This window comes from Gymnoscopelus microlampas (genome assembly GCF_963454915.1).
Source record: "Gymnoscopelus microlampas genome assembly, chromosome: 3".
Taxonomy (NCBI): Eukaryota; Metazoa; Chordata; class Actinopteri; order Myctophiformes; family Myctophidae; genus Gymnoscopelus; species Gymnoscopelus microlampas.
Window position 1 is genome coordinate 5,728,961 of NC_139940.1, and position 17,874 is coordinate 5,746,834.

Here is a 17,874-nt window from a genome sequence, read left to right on the forward strand (position 1 = left end):
CCACCCTCTATTTATTCCTGAAATGCATCATTTGCTAAATCAATCTCATTCCTGGCTTCAACTCAATATAACCGATGACAGGAGATTACATCTGAATTTTCCCTTACTAACTAACCCTTACTAACTAACCCTTACTAACTAACCCTTACTAACTAACCAAGAGGCCGATCTATCTGTGTAAAACTGTCTTTGTTCTTCTGTTTTTCTAAAAAAAAAAGAAGAATAAAAATGTTCTAGTGTGTTGTGTGTATGTTCTAGTCCAGAACCAGACATGATTCTGTCAAGAGAAAAACTAGAGCCTTATCTCTGAGTTCAAACATGTGGGCATCCTGATGTATTCACTCTATAGCCGGGGGTCTTCAACAGGGGGTCCGGGACCCCTAGGGGGTCCTCAGAGTTACTACAGGGGGTCCGCCAAATCTTTGTATGATAGGATCTTTTATTTTTTTTACATTAACCTCTTGAACCGTAGCATCCCTTTTCTGAGAAGAACTTTAGCCAAAAATAGCAGATCTACAAGCTCACAACGCCTCGCAGTGGCAAATAGGTATAGGGTGTAGAGGAAAAAAGAGCAGACCTAATTTTAAAATATAGAGGGGGTCCCTGCTTCATCTCTCTCTCGGCTAGGGGGTCCCTGGCCTGAAAACGTCGAACACCCCATGCTCTACAGCTCTCAGTGTGATGACAGAATGCACAGTAGACAGCATGGGGTTACGTTCATGTTCATTCTGTCTGCAAGTTGGGATTTGTCAGAGTTTACTTTCAGTTTATTAGAGGGGAGGACACGCCCCCCCCCCCCCCTCCCCTGCCCCTTACCGCTCCTTAGACCACGCCCCCTCTGTCCCACCAACCACACACACACATTTCTCCCACACAGAGTCAGTACTGCTGTTTATGTGTGTCTGTGTGTGTGAGTGTGTGAGTGTGTTTGTGTATGTCTGTGAACTTCAGAATGCTACTATTTGTGTTTGTAACAGGGGTCCTGTTGCTGAACCTGGCCTCCGGTGAGTCATGCTATAGTGTTATTCTATATGATGTTATGATATGTTATATTGTGGTTTTATGTTGTTGGTGCTGCTATGTTGTTTGAGAGGAGAGGAGAGGAGAGGAGAGGAGAGGAGAGGTATACTCATCTTAAACATTCAGGTCCAGTCTTTTTCAAAAAAGAGATCTGACATTATTATCCTGGGGAAAAAAACAGACCCCAGATCTGCATGATTAACATGTTCCTCTGTCCAGTTGTTGGACAAACACAGTTCCTTCATGTTTGCATGAACTGCATGTATGTAGCTGTCTGTAATATAAACACTGCAGAAGAAGATCAGAAACGTACAGACAGACTACAGACAAAAATCAACATCTCAATGAGAGATAACATTACGCCATTCTGTAGAACATCATGTACACATCATTATGTAGAACCTTACTAAGCACATATATTCAAGTACTATACTTAAGTACAATTTTGAGGAACTTTTACTTTACTGGAGTATTTCCAATTTTCAGTACTTTTACTTCTACTCCACTACATCTCAGAGGCAAACATTGTACTTTTACTCCACTACAATTATTTGAAAACTTTAGTTACTAGTTACTTTGCAGATATAAATGATTACGTCATAAAACATACATTAACCATGTTAGCCTTATTTTATACCTAGGCTATTTGAAAATAGCCGATCTACAAGCTCACAACGCGTCGCATCGCTTTTTTACTTTTGGTACTTTAAGTACAATTGGATACCATTTCACTTTCAAAAAAACTTTTGGTGATTGTATCGTCTACTCAGGCTTTTGTGAGCCCCGCAGACAGTTTTTAAGTTGCTTGATTCAATATTTAGATATTAGATATTCATTTTATCAGACACGCCCCCTTCCTATACAAACCCATTGTAACTTCAAACTCCATTTTTAGATTAGATTCATCAAAAACACCCGTCTTTGGTTCACCCGTCTCCTACGGCCCCCCTAATACGCGAGGGGGCCGTGTTTTTTCAATTACTTTTTTCATTTTTTTTTTATTTTTTTTTTGGAAAATGAAAAAAATAAAATACAATAAAAAAATAAAATAAAATAAATGAAAAATAAACACGGCCCCCTGACGTATTAGGAGGGCAGGGTGAGTCACCAGAACCAAGGACGGGTGTTTTTGATGAATCTGACATGGTTAAAATGGAGTTTGAAGTTACAATGGGTTTGTATAGGAAGGGGGCGTGTCTGATAAAATGAAAATCAAATATCTAAATACTGAATCGAGCAACTTAAAAACTGTCTGGGGGGCTCACAAAGGCTTGAGTAGATGATAAAATCACCAAAACTTTTTCTGAAAGTGAAATATCCCTTTAAGTAAAACATTTGAGATTTTTTTCCACCACTGGAACCTTATACATCACTGCAGAACCTTATACATCATTCCAGAACCTTATATACATCACTGTAGAACCTTATACCTCTTTTCCATTGGCATGGAACCGGTTCCGTTTTGTTTCCCCACCTATAATTTAGAACCGGTCTGGTGTTTCCACCGAAAATGTTCCGAACCCTAAAAGTTGGTTCAATCTTGGACAACATTGTTACCCATCCCATTACGTGCAAATTAGGGCTTCATATTCTATTAATAATCAGTTGATAGACTAATGGTATTCGGGTCGGGGCTGTTTGGTTACATATTGGTGAGCACTCTTCATCATCATTCTAATTTACCACTTAGGGCAGTGGTTTTCAACCAGTGATCCGGGGACCACCAGTGGTCCTTGAGGGAGTTCCAGGGGGTCCCCAGCTAAATGATAAATAGGAACCAAATGGACCCTTATGGTTCTGTAACTCTGAGAGTGTACAAATGGAATTCCATTTGTACACTCTCAGAGTTAAATTAACATTGATTGTACAATATATATTGGGTTCCCAGAGATATAAATGCCATTAAATGGGGGTCTGTAGCCCTAATGCATGTCAAACTGGGGGTCCTTGAAATTAAAATGGTTGAGAATCACTGCTAGAGCCGTAAAAATCGTCTCTTATTGGGGGTCCCTGGCATATCTTTTCTAATGGGGGTCCCTGCGCTAATGTGTGTCAATTTGGGGGTCCTTGATGCAAAAAAGGTTGAGGGAATCAAGTAGAGTTGTCAATCAGTATTTTGTTGTTCTTTTATGTAACATTATTTTGTAGGTTACAAAGCTTAATGCCACAGAGATGTATTATGTCTCCTGGAGACAAAAAAGTCTCAGCAAACAGGTCAGTAATCGTCATCTCCGCTCGTGTAAAATGAAAGTGTGAGTATAATGTAAACAATGTCATATACATTTCTATGGGGTGTAATCATGTGATGAATGTGTTGCCAAACAGCAAGCTCCTCCTCCTCATCATCCAAGTTATGCAATTGACGTATGCGTGTGTCTCACACACAAATCAGTCTCATATTCACTTTAGATATTCTCTACATATCCTCTCATTATGGATTGACAGCTTAAATATCTTACTAATATTGGTTCTCTTTCAAATATATGTGCAAAGCATGGACCGTAAAAATTAATGGACCTGGTTTCTACAGACCTGTGTTGAAAACGTTTCAGAAGCACTGCTATAACGCACCAAGGTTCCAAGAATCCTAATCCTGGTGGAGAAAATCAAAGTTATTTCGATAGGCCTTATTGAATCAAGACGGTGGATGCAGAGCAGTTGGGGTTTCATTGCCAGATTAAAGCTAGTTTTATATTTGACCAGCTTGTTAACCAATTCAAAACATACTAAATATCTCAATCTACAAGCTCACATGTCGTGTTTGTAGATCTGCTATTCTTGCAGAATGTTCGCCCCCCAGAATAGGGACACTATAAGATTGGAGCAGTAGTGTGGTTGTGTAGAGAACAGCAGAAGACAAACGTGTGCCCACCTGTCTCCCTAACAGGGAGCCAGTCGACTGGCTGGATGAATAGAATGTTTCAGGGTAACTGATACTCATTGTTGAGAATATCACACAAACACTGACTGCTCGACCAGAACCAGAACTATGGCTGTTTGGCTCTAATAATCGGTGTTGTTTTTAACCACTTTCACCCGGGCGTCCCTATTACGGCTATGTCATTATAGGAGAAAAATGTAAAAAACGTTGGAAAATAATAGACAAGATGTGAGATGAGGGGATGAATTTCTGAGACTTTCAGATTTTTTGACCACATAACACTCCAGCGGCGTATTATGTGGTCATTCATCAAATTCATCCTCTCATCCTCTGATCGGTGCAGTTATAGCGCCACCATGAGGCTGATTTGAAAATGTTCAAGTGGCATTTCTTCCTCGGCCAAGTGGGAATGAACGTGAAACATTTCACAGAAATCGCAGGCTGCGTTCATGAGGCATTTCGTTCAAAACAAACCAATCCTGCAAACTTTGAAAGCCAATTTTAGCCAATCAGGATGGAATATGGAAAATCGTCCATATCCGTGTTGATCACATGACTATAGAGATCAATTTGTGTGATGTTTGGACAAAATCTGTAGGAGTAATATAAAAAAAATGTTTTGCACAAATCAGTGGCGCTATAACCAACCAATCTGAAAAACAAATCGGCATTCGCAGCGACCGGGCCAACGGTGCCGGACATTAGCTGTTCACAGACAGACGGACACACACACACAGACGGACACACGGAATGACAGGGTCCAAAACATAGTCTCGGCTATGCCTTTCGGCCTGGTGGAGACAATATCCAAAAGATACACATACAGATAGCATATCGTCTCTGTCGGGTGGAAACCTCTTATGTTCAAAACTGTAACTTTTCAGGATTCAAATTCAAAAGCATCAAAAGTAGCAGATCTGCAAGCTCAAAACGTGTCGCTTCGCACCGCATTTCAATCATGTAAATCTGCTATATATATATATATATATTTTTGTAGAATGGATATGTAGGGCGTTAATTTACGAAAAAAACACAAAACAAATGAATATGGAGATAAGAGGTTTTTGACTGACAGCAACGATATGTAGTTGCAGGTATGAACATTAGAACATTAGCACCATATGCAGATGTGGACATACTGTAAATGTGCCACCATGAGGCCATGTTACCAGTTGGTAATTAAATCCACTCCCGTAGTTCACCTATACCTACGACCTTCACTGCCTACAATTGTTTTTTTTAAATTATTTTCTTAATTACATATAAGTCATAAGGTTATCAATGATTTATAGCTCCATGAGCTGTTGATCCCTTACATCACTATCCAAAATACTTTGCTGTCTTACAGAGGTGTCTTATTCAGGCCTTTGCACAGACTTGGAAGGGAATGTTTGTGGAACTCACTCTGGAACATCTATCTCAATCAGTTCAGTCAGGTCTGCTGAATTGAATACAAGAGAACTGGGCTCTATTTCAAGGTGGGCCCAGGGGACAACTCAGCACTTACATCTGATAAGAAGTGGGTTATAAAATGTCAAACAGGGAATGGGCCCAGTTCTCCCCCAAAATAGTGGCCAGTTCTGTCAAAAGCAAAACAAACAAACAAACAAACAAACAAACAGTCCACTACCACAAGCAGTGCCTAAGATTTGCTTTTTAAAAATAGGTTAGCTCTTTTATAAATATTTTGGGTGGCTGGTTGACTTCATTGGAAAATGTTTGTTGATTTAGATGTTTATTTTTTGGTCATCTGTTTCTTTTCATGTAGAGTATACTTGCAGTTATATATTTTGTGTTATTTGAAGCACTTTGTAACAGTGTGTTGAAAAATCTGTTATTTAAGGTTTCATGCCCTTCAGGCTTGAAACCTTAAGCTTCGTTTATACTCTTTTCACAAGCTATGGCTCATGGCTCTTGGCTCACATCTCCTAAGACAGAGCTACGAGCCAAGAAATCTGGGAACCCATACGGGAAAGTAAAAGGGAAAGAAAGTTTTTTTTACGAGCCAAGTGACACATTACAAATGATGTCCATGAGCCAAAAGATCTGACTCACAGCGGTTGTCTTACACAGTATAAATTAACCCTTATTATTGTTTTTCTGTTGGTTTATTATTACGGTTATTCCCTCAGCCTTTCATGAATTCCAGTGAGATGGTGACTGTTAGAAACATGACATTTTCAGGAACAGTAGATATGATAATATACAATATCAGATAAAAATCATAACCCACATGTTGCAATACTTAAATATCTCCGGAAGTGTGATTAAACTTGGCACGCATATTCATGCTGTACAACTTTGCTAATAAGCTCAACATATGAAACTTTTGTGCTGTTTTCTTCTTCCTCTTCTTTTCAAAACACATTTTTAACAACTCCTCCAACGACGTCAACGTTTATCCGATTACCACTAAACTTGGTCACAAATGCCGCAAAATAATACTGCATATTTGTATTGAGCAAACCTCAAGTTTTCACACTTGCTATTGGACCAAATATTACGCAACATCCCAAATGTGGTAGAAATGACTTGCTGGACGTGACCTGTGCCTTTTTAGCTCATAACTCAGCTTGCGATTGGACAGTCACAATGACCAGACCCCATGTTTGGAACATTCCTACCAAGGTTTATATACCAATCAATCAAAGTAAGGCTGAATGGAGATAACCCCTCTACAAGCGCAAAACACGGCTCATTTTGAGCTTGTAGATCTGCTATTTTTGCTACTTTAGAATTTGAATCCTGCAGTGGTGGCAGAAGTTCTCAGATATTTAACTAAAAGGAGCAATATCACAATATAAAAATATGTTATTATTGGCATAAAAACATACTTGAAGTACCAAAAGTAAAAGTAGTAAAATGTTAAAAATAGCAGATCTACAAGCTCACAACGCGTCACATCGTGACGCGTTGTGAGCTTGTAGATCTGCTATTTTCAAATAGCCTATGTATAAAATAGAGCTAAAGTGTTTAATGTATGTTTTATAATGTAATACTTTATATCTGCAAAGTAACCAGTAACTAAAGCTTTCAAATAATTGTAGTGGAGTAAAGTACAATATTTGCCTCTGAGATGTAGTGGAGTAGAAGTAAAAGTATTTAGAATTGGAAATACCCCTGTAAAGTAAAAAAAAAAAAAATCCTCAAAATTGTACGTAAGTACAGTACTTGAGTACTCAAGTACTTGGACATAATGAGGTTTCCACCTAGACAGCGAAGATATGATAAGACAGACCACAGTGTTGAACTCCCATGGCACTGTCGGTGTGTGGTATTGTCATGGAATCTAACAGTACACCGCCTCATGGGGCCTGTGGTTTACTGATGCCTTCACAACATGACAGGACCTGCTGTAGCTTCACAACAAGCAGGAGGTTTTATATGAAAGAATCAGAACACAGACCAGCTAGACCAGGGGTCTTCAACGTTTTCAGGCCAAGGACCCCCTAGCTGAGAGAGAGAGATGAAGCAGGGACCCCCCTACTCTATATTGTATAACATTGTGTTTCAGATTCAAGTTTTTTTTTTACTTAGTCTGCTCTTTTTCCCTCTACACCTATAGCCTCTTTGCCAAAAAATAGCAGATCTACAAGCTCACAACGCCTCGCAGCGCGAGGCGTTGAGAGCTTGTAGATCTGCTATTTTCGGCTAATGTTCCCCTCAGAAAAGGAATGTCAGGGTTCAAGTGGTTAATGTAAAAAACGAAATCCTATCACACACAGATTTGGTGGACCCCCTATAGTAACTCTGAGGACCCCCTAGGGGTCCCAGGCCCCCTGTTGAAGACCCCTGAGCTAGACCATTGGTTCTCAAAAGTGGGGTCCAGGGTCCGGGGATTTGAACCACTTAGCTTTGGCTATGAGTACCGGTGCAATGAGCTTGTAGATCTGCTATTTTTGAAAAATCTTGAAAATGTGTGAAGGTCGTACTAGGTATAGGTGAACTATGGGAGTGGATTTAATTACCAATATCTTTGAATATATGTATTTTTGTAAAGTGAGCGTCTTTGACTCAAATCTTTGCTTCTGGGGGTCCCTGGCACGAAACATTTTCAGATGGGGGTCCGCGGCCAAATATATATCAATTTAGGGGTCCTTGGCATGAAAAAGGTTGAAAACCACAGAGCTCCCCCCTGGAGGCCCTGTTTAAAAGTAGGGCTTTGGGGAGGTCCAGGAAGATCATGGCTGACCCCCGCACACCCAAGTGTCTTTGCCCCGCTCCCCTCAGGCAGGAGGTTGCCGTCACTAAAGACTGTGAAGACCCGACACTCAAACAGCTTTTTTCCCACGGCCATACGGCTACTAAGTGCAGCTGGTGTGTGTGTGTGTGTGTCCCCCCCCCCCGCCCCCGACCTGACCTGACCTCAGAGAGAGACTGTCCTACCTGAACACTTGACATTTTGGCACTTTGGCACTTCTCATATTTATTTGTATTTATTACTTTTTGTTGCACTATGATGTTGGTTTGCACTGTCTTGTCCTGTCTTGCACCAGTCCTGTTGTAAACTGCGCTCCTCTGTACGAAACCAAATTCCGAACATGTTTACATGTCACGGCAATAATAAGTCTTCTGATTCTGATTCTGAGCTAGACCATGCAAGACTCTTTCACATTGGACTCCTTCACTCAAACTAGTCTGAACCAAGATCATGACTGCTTTTCTAACAGGATCTGTATGATATATTGTATATATTTAAACCTGTAGAACGGTGGTTTTCAACCCTTTTGATATGAATGTCCATTTTTTCCCCCCGGCATTTGAGCCACGGACCACCGTTTGATGAGATTTAGACTCTCAGACCCAAGACTTAAAATATTTTGTTATTGTTGGATACGGTTTTGTCCACAATTCCATGCTGTATTGATGTGGTACCATAGGAGAGACAACAGGCAAACGTTGATAAAATTACAATTCTTTAATTAAGTAATGCACATGTTTAACAATAAACCCGTAAGGGTCCATTTGGTTTCATTTTACGCTCTCAAGAGTTTAAGATCTAAGGGTCCATTTGGTTACCAACTCTCCATCATTTAGCTGGGGACCACCTGGAAACCACTGGTGGTCCCCGGACCACTGGTTGAGAAGCACTGCTGTAGAACACTATTCAGCAGGGGTCTTCAACAGGGGGTCCGGGACCCCTAGGGGGTCCTCAGAGTTACTACAGGGGGTCCGCCAAATCTTTGTGTGATTTGATTTTTTCCCCCCTTAACCACTTGAACCCTAGCATCCCTTTTCTGAGGAGAACTTTAGCCAAAAATGGCAGATCTACAAGCGCACATCGCCTCGCGCTGCGAGGCGTTGTGAGCTTGTAGAGCGGCTATTTTTGGCAAAGAGGTATAGGTGTAGAAGGAAAAAAGAGGAGACCTAGTAAACAAGAAAAAAAGTCATCTGAAACACAATTTTATACAATATAGAGGGGGTCCCTGCTTCATCTCTCGCTCAGCTAGGGGGTCCTTGGCCTGAAAACGTTGAAGACCCCTGCTATACAGTACTATTACAGCTGGGTTGTGCAATATCACAGGTGAGATATGTAAATACAGCGCTAACTAATATAAGACGTTTAAATACAGTCAGTCACAGATTCACAGTCATACAGATGGATCAGTGCATCAGAACCAATATAGTGCAGAAGTGAAAAATGTATACACGATTAGGGAAACATTTTTTGGTTGTGTGCAACTTCTGATCTACACATAGTGCAAAAAAACATATAATTGTGTGACCTTCTGCTCAGAGCATGAGGTTGATTAGGATCAAACCTTTGTGGGGAGGCACTCACATTTCTTTTTATATATATATATATACCGTCTCTGTCGGGTGGAAACCTCATTATGTCCAAAACTGTTACTTTTCAGAAAAATAGCAGATCTACAAGCTCAAAACGCTTCGAGCTTGCCGATCTGATACTTTTGATGCTTTTGTGTGAATTTACGTAAAAACACAAAAAGTCAGAATATGGAGATAAGAGGCTTCTGAACCGACACGACAGCAAAGTATAGTTTAACCCATTAAGACCGGGAACGCATCTGTGTGTCATGTTCAGATTTCTTTGGGCTATTCAAAAATAGCAGATCTGCAAGCTCATAGCGCGGCACTCGGTGCCGCGCTATGAGCTTGTAGATCTGCTATATTTTTGAAAAATCTTGAAAATTTGTGCAGGTCTTTGAATATACATACATTCTAAACATCTTTTAACTCAAATCTTTGCTTCTGGGGGGGTCGCTGGAACAACATATTTTGAGATGGGGTCCGTGGCCAAATACATATAATTTTGGGGGTCCTTGACATGAAAAAGTTTGAAAACCACTGATATTATAGCGATTATTATTGTAGAATCCTTCCAGAAGCAAAGATTTGAGTTTACAAATGTTCGCTTTAAAAATATATATATTCAAAAATGTGCACACATTTTCATGATCTTTCCAAAAAATAGCAAATCTACAAGCTCACAGAGCTTGTAGATCTGCTTTTGAATAGACTAATTATGATAAGATTATGGTGTAATTTCCTTTGTACAGGAAACAGTGTTCACGTGAAGATAACCTTTATTAACCCTCTGTGCTGGAAATGCACTGATCATTACTGGAAGTTGCTCAACACAACCTGTCAGCGCACAGTGTGTTTGGCTCAGGGACACACAGAGGAACATGTTCTCACTGGCTACACAAGGGAGCTGTGTGTGTGTGTGTGTGTGTGTGTGTGTGTGTGTGTGTGTGCGTGTGTGTGCGTGCGTGCGTGCGTGCGTGCGTGCGTGCGTGCGTGCGTGCGTGCGTGTTCAAGTGTGTGTGTGCGTGTTGTGACGGACAAATACAAATTAATCAATTCAGTGGAAACCGTTACAGTGTGCGAGTGAGTGTGTGTGTGTGTGTGTGTGTGTGTGTGTGTGTGTGTGTGTGTGTGTGTGTGTGTGTGTGTGTGTGTGTGTGTGTGTGTGTGTGTGTGTGTGTGTGTGTGTGTGCGTGCGTGCGCGCGCGTGCGTGCGTGCGTGCGTGCGTGCGTGCGTGCGTGCGTGCGTGTTCAAGTGTGTGTGTGCGTGTTGTGACGGACAAATACAAATTAATCAATTCAGTGGAAACCGTTACAGTGTGCGAGTGAGTGTGTGTGTGTGTGTGTGTGTGTGTGTGTGTGTGTGTGTGTTATTCTATGATTGTGACTTTGAGGTATAGGAGGTGTGAAAGTGGAAGAGATGTTTATTGTTTTGTTTGGCTGAATGGAGTTATTTTCTTAAAAAAATAAAATAATCCAGAGTTCATTTCACTGAGTCACCATTTGAAAGCTGTTTCTGAACTTGGGTTTGAACCCAAAAAGCTTGAGTTTTCTACAGAACGGGGCCTGGGATTCAGCTCCATGAAAGCCATCTAGATTTTCTATATTCTATATCTATGCTGGTTGCTGTCCAGCAGCAACCAGCTAACTCCAAAATGTTCTTTTCAGGAAATGGAAAAGAAAGAAGGAAAAAAAAAAGGTGGAGTTAGGAGGTTTTGTTCATCGTTGATAAGAACAGCTGAATGGACCTCCAAGCTCACAATGAGGTTGGAGGTCAAAAGGGGTGGAGCCTGGAGTCAGCAAAACCAGCTAACTCCACCCCTTTGGTGGAGTTAGCTGGTTTAGCAGAAAGTTTGAGGGTCCAATGGAGTTAGCTGGTTTTGTCAGAAGCACTTTTTAATACTTTTCATTGGTTCAATATTTTTTTAATCAACACACAGACGTAAAGAGTGTGTGTTCAATGGCCCTGATTTATGGGAAAAAAATGCAAAAGTGTCAAAATGGAGTTAGCTGGTTTCTGCTGGACAGCAACGATATCTATGTCTATATCTGTGATGAAAGTCAGATTACTGAAGAGTAATGATGATGATGATGATGAAGATGATGTGTATTTTATATCATAATATGAAATGATGGCAGTGAAAAATAATGGACACGCTAGTGCAAACACACCATTCCGATCGGCTGAGACCTGTCATGTGTGATTCTCTATTATAACCCTGGTAATAAGAACTGTTTGTCACAGCTAAGAAATATCAATGTACACGACATACTGTTCCACTGTAGTCCAGCTTATAACCAGCGACATCTGGTGGCAGAAATACGATACTACACCTGTGTTGTATGAATGTAAGAGAATTATGGAAATCTTTTCTACTTAATACGACACTGAAATCTTTTTGACAATGATGATTGACGTATATATACGATTACGGTTTTGTTTTTGCTATTGTTGCGATTCTTTATTATTTCTTTGTTGTTGTTATTGTCGCTACAATGTTGAGGAACCAACATTAAATCATTTTAAAATTTTACACAAATCTTGACTCTTGAGAACAAAATTGTTCCTCAGATCTATGGTGGGGTGTGTGCGTGTGCGTGTGCGTGATGGTCTTTTCCTTTACTTTCGTTTTTTTATTGTCTCCGCCAGGCAGAAAGGCATGGCGCGAGAGTATGTTTTACCCCCTGTCCGTGAGAAAGAGAGATAGCATGCCCGTAGAACAGTGGTTCTCAAACTTTTTTATGCCAAGGACCCCCAAATTGACACTTATTATCCCGCGAACCCCCATTTCAAAAGATATGCCAGGGACCCCCATAAGATAAGATTTTTCACTGCTAGTTACCTGTGATTCTCAACCAGTTTGACATGCATTAGGCTACGGACCCCCATTTAATGACATTTATATCCCTGGGACCCCAATTTATATTGTAAAATCAATGTTAATTTAACTCTGAGAGTGTACAAATGGATTTGGGTCCATTTGTACACTCTCAGAGTTACAGACCCATAAGGGTCCATTTGGTTCCTAACTATCCTTCATTTAGCTGGGGACCCCCTGGAACCCCCTCAGGTACCCCTGGGGGTCCCCGGACCCCACTTTGAGAACCAATGCCGTAGAATGCATTTTTGTCTGAACAACAGAATCTAAATGTTTCCTATGTGTTTTTCCTGTTCAGTGAAGGGGGAGTCAGACCCTGAGGATGAAGACGCCGTCACGGCCACACCAGGCTACTCAGACTTCACTACACCAGACTACTCAGACCATACAGCTGACTACGACTACAACGTTACCTTTGAATACGAATACTTCAGTAAGAACACGCACACGCTGACACAATAGTACTGCCGTACGTTAACACAGGAAGTATACTGCAGTTATTTTATACTTATTACTTACATAGTACTGCAGTAGCTTAATGCACTCTGCAGTGATTTAGCATTGACACAGTACCCTGTAGTACCAGTACTGACACAATACTCTTCAGAGCAAAAGTACGATAGTACTGAAACCTACAGTACTATACTGCAGTGGTGTAAAGTAACAAAGTACATTTACTCAAGTACAATTTTGAGGTATTTTTTACTTTACTGGAGTATTTCCAATTTTCAGTACTTTTACTGCTACTCTACTACATCTCAGAGGCAAATATTGTACTTTTACTCCACTACAATTATTTGAAAAATTGAGTTACTAGTTACTTTGCAGATATAAATTACTATATAAAACATACATTAACCACTTTAGCCCTATTTCATACCTAGTCTATTTGAAAATAGCCGATCTCAAAATGCGTTGCGTTGTGAGCTTGTACGTAGATCTGCTATTTTCAAACATCTTAGTACTTTTACTTTTGGTACATTAAGTACATTTTGATACCAATATTTTTGTACTTTTACTCAAGTCAATTTTTAATTCCAGACATTTACTTGTAACAGAGTACTTCTACTTTGCAGAATTGATACTTTTACTTAAGTAAAACATTTGTTTCTAGCGGAAAGAACCCCGGATGACAGTGAGGATGATGACAGTACCTTCACGGCCACACCAGCCTACACTACACCTGACTATGACTACAACGTTACCTTTGAATACGACTTCCCCAGTAAGAACACACACATCCTGACAGACACAGTAGTGCTGCAGCACTTTACTGACACAGTATACTGCAGTCAGTGCAAAAAGTACTCACAGGTCTTACTTAAGTAAAAGTATCAATACTGCAATGTACTGTGCATGTTCTCCCCATGTCTCCTAGGGTAGTTAATACCATAGACATATAAAGGTAGACGCCTCCTCTGGCTCTGAGGCGTCTGTATCTCGGGCGCGCACCAGCTTCCGCCCTCAGTCGCGTGCGTCACAGAAGGGGACGTTCGGTAGGCCAATCAGAGGCCTACTGAACGCCCCCTTCTGTGACACACACGAATAGGGAAAAACTTCCTTGGACCAGGGGCGGAAGCAATACAAGGGTATTGCGATACAGGTCGCTCCAATGAACTGCAGAGGCCAATGAGGTATCTAGGTTTCTATATCTATGGTTAATACCCTCACAAAAACATGCAGTAATCCTGGTCAATACTGCCTCCCCCTGGTCAGCCGGGGCGCCTGATGGAGGAGAAGGGAACTGGTTGGAATAACGTGTTCTTTCCACACGCTACGTCCAACCAAGAAAACCCCCTATCAGGTGACAAGGTCAGTTGAATTGAAATGTAAATGTAAATGTGTGTGCGTGTGCGTGTGTGTGCGTGTGTGTTGTGTTTCTAGCGGAAAGAACAGCGGATGACAGTGAGGATGATGACAGTACCGTCACGGCCACACCAGCCTACACTACACCTGACTATGACGACAGCGCCTTTGAATACGACATCTCCAGTAAGAACACACACATCCTGACAGACACAGTAGTGCTGCAGCACTTTACTGACACAGTATACTGCAGTCTTTTATCATCTACTCAGGCTTTTGAGGGCCCCCAGACCGTTTTTAAGTTGCTTGATTCAGTATTTAGATATTTGATATTAATTTTATCTGACACGCCCCCTTCCTATACAAACCCATTATAACTTCAAACTCCATTTTTAACATGTTAGATTCATCAAAAACACCCATCCTTGGTTTTGGTGACTCAATCTGCCCTCCTAATACGCGAGGGGGCCGTGTTTTTTTTATTTATTTATCATTTATTTTTTATATTATTTTTGGAAAATGAAAAAAATGTAATACAATAAACAAATTAAATAAAATAACTGAAAAAAGTTATCGAAAAAACACGCCCCCCTCGCGTATTAGGAGGGTAGAGTGACTCACCAGAACCAAGGTTTTGTTGTGTTTTTGATAAATCTAACATGGTTAAAATGGAGTTTGAAGTTATAATGGGTTTGTATAGGACGGGGGCGTGTCTGATAAAATGAATATCATATATCTAAATACTGAATCAAGCAACTTAAAAATGGTCTGGAGGGCTCACAAAAGCCTGAGTATATGATAAAATTACCCAAAGTTTTTTTTTAAAGTGAAATATCCCTATTTCACACTGTAAACGTATCAATATTGCAACATACAGTAGAAATACTCTGTTACAAGTGAAAGTCTGGTATTCTTACTTTACACCACAGCCCATGACCAAGCTCCGCACCATGGGCCTTCTGCTCTACTGCCTCACGTCTGTGGAATATGCTCTCCCCGAACCCCTGAGAGCAACACAGTCCACTGATGTTTTTGTGTGTGTCTCTATAGTGGAAGAAAAACCTGATGACAGTCAGGTCTCGAACCCGACTGGTGGAAGTCATCCTCAAACACACAGTATCAACAAGGTATTCTCACATCACTATGAAATAATGTCATCTCACATCACTATGACATAATGTCATCTCACATCACTATGAAATAATGTCATCTCACATCACTATGAAATAATGTCATCTCACATCACTATGAAATAATGTCATCTCACATCACTATGAAATAATGTCATCTCACATCACTATGAAATAATGTCATCTCACATCACTATGAAATAATGTCATCTCACATCACTATGAAATAATGTCATCTCACATCACTATGAAATAATGTCATCTCACATCACTAATGAAAATAAATACGCTTTGAGAATATGCTTCAGTTTCAGAGTGCTCTGGTCTGGACGTCATAGAGCCTTCTGATATCAGTTACTTATGAACGGTCAGAGGAGATACCCATGAACTAACACTGCCATTTTTCATCTTTTAAAATGTATTCAGAATTTCAAATGGATGTTAATGTGAGTTCTGAGTGCTCAGTATGTGGGAAACCTCAGAACTCACATGGATCACTATGTATAAAAAGCTGGATTGCCCTGAGCATCTGAACAAAATGAGGAAGTCATTGCAAAATGCAATGGTTGCAGATTGTTTGGAACAGTATTCAACATGCATCATGTTACATGAAACAAAACGGGTGAAAATCATGTTTATACATAAGATAAATTAACATTAATTCGAATTCATTTCAAAGATGAAAATGTCAATGTGAGTATCTACTCTGAAAATTCGTAAATGAACTGATAGCAGAGGGCTCTATGTAATGACATTGAAACCAAAGTGCTTTGAATTCGGAGCAGATTCTCAGTGTATTTCCAAACACTAATACATTAATCTTGTGTCGACCTCTTCTTTAGACTTCAGGGATTGGTCTCTTAACTGCAAGTGTCCTGTTGGGATTGGCTGTTCAGCAGATCATGTGACCGGTCCACTATACATGGTAAAACCACTCACCACAACCACAACACATCTGTTGTAACCACAAGACAAATGATATTCATGCACTAACTTGTATTATTATTGAACCAACACAACTGTAACTGTTACGACCCCAAGTTGATCTAAGGGATGTGGGGTGTAACTTTAAAAGGAAAACACACAACACACACACACAAAGCGTGTGTAAACAGAGAGAGAGGCCACCGAACTCACACGTCACACAACACAACACTTGAGGAGTTAGCTCGGTGGTGGCAAGCACTTAACACAGAAACACATTCTCTTGCAAGTGGAAGTATCACCCACAACTAGTGTCATAACAAGACAACATAGTATCACATTGCCGAACGGTGCACCATGCAGCCCTGTCTGTCCTCTTCCTCAGGCTTTTAATAGCCACACCCTGATGAGTTGACTGAACACTGGTGTGCTCAATCAGCTCTACAGCCCACTCACAACAGGGGGGGAGGAGGAAGGCAGTACCTGAGTTGAGATACAGACCTCAAAAGGCACACGGCTACAGCCGTCACATAACCACAAGACAAATGACATTCCTTTGTAACATATCTCTGAACTACAGGTGACATGTAATTGTACTTTATAATTAAAAATAAGGGTAATAATAATAATAATAATAATAATACATCTTATTGAAACAGACTGTGGAGCTCTTAGCAGGTCCGGGAGTGATATTCATTTGTAATATATGCACTGTGAAATACGCAGAATATTTGTCACATATACAGGAGACATATCACATAAATCCCATCATCACATACATTATGTAACATGTGTGAACTACTGCTGACATTCATTATGTACCATACATTATATCTGAGCTATAGGTGACATAAAGACATACAATATATGTATAACACGCTGTATGCTGTATTGTTGCCGCAAACAGACCAACATCTGTCTCTGTTCTACAGACAGAAATCTACTGACCTTCACCTACAACCCCACCGTGACTTCAAGAGGAAGCAGACAACCAATCAGATGCACTGATCATCCAGGGTCAAACAGGATATTTCATCATCAATGTATTTTTTTTTTTAAATAAATTTGACAAATATTTTGTATTTATCTGTATTTGAATATATGTCTTTTTGGGTAAAGTAAATCAAAGATACAGTAATAAATACAACACACACACACGCACTCACACACGCAGGTGACAAATGACAGGAATCAGGAAACACAAACAGTGGTGTTGGGTCACCACCAGCGACGGGAACAGTTTTCAATGAACCTTGACATAGATGGTCCAAGTCTCTTGAACTCTATACTGCAGTGGTGGAATCATATTTTTTATTAAGTAACAGTATCAATACGGCAATGTAGAAGTACTCTCTTACAAGTAAAAGTCTAAATTTACTCGAGAAAAATGTACAAAAGTATTGGTATCAAAATGTATTGGTATCCCATTTCACAAGTTTTTTAAATGTATAAAATATATAAAAAT

At 40.3% G+C, this 17,874-nt stretch overlaps 1 protein-coding gene across 3 annotated transcripts; it reads left to right on the top strand.

Annotated features, from left to right (window-relative positions):
* The first annotated feature begins 868 nt into the window (after positions 1–868).
* LOC311042021 (uncharacterized protein) lies at positions 869–17,475 on the top strand. 3 transcript variants are annotated; one of them, XM_084052524.1, is made up of 7 exons: positions 869–1,004; positions 12,848–12,982; positions 13,664–13,774; positions 14,434–14,541; positions 15,406–15,482; positions 16,328–16,410; positions 17,342–17,475. In XM_084052524.1, the coding sequence occupies exons 1-6, from the start codon at positions 935–937 to the stop codon at positions 16,391–16,393; spliced, it is 567 nt and encodes a 188-aa protein (XP_083908650.1). In that variant the 5' UTR covers positions 869–934; the 3' UTR covers positions 16,394–16,410; positions 17,342–17,475. The 3 variants fall into 3 exon arrangements, with proteins under 3 accessions (XP_083908650.1, XP_083908651.1, XP_083908652.1); XM_084052525.1 differs by lacking the exon at positions 14,434–14,541 and having other exon boundaries at positions 13,664–13,803; positions 15,432–15,482; XM_084052526.1 differs by lacking the exon at positions 13,664–13,774.
* Positions 17,476–17,874: the final 399 nt, after the last annotated feature.

What these genes read in the sequence shown, in the direction of transcription:
- LOC311042021 (XM_084052524.1), top strand. Translation starts at nt 935, where the DNA reads ATGTCTGTGAACTTCAGAATGCTACTATTTGTGTTTGTAACAGGGGTC. An exon ending in CTTTGAATACGAATACTTCA is followed by an intron (nt 12,983 to 13,663) that starts GTAAGAACACGC and finishes ATTTGTTTCTAG; the next exon opens with CGGAAAGAACCCCGGATGAC. An exon ending in CTTTGAATACGACATCTCCA is followed by an intron (nt 14,542 to 15,405) that starts GTAAGAACACAC and finishes GTGTCTCTATAG; the next exon opens with TGGAAGAAAAACCTGATGAC.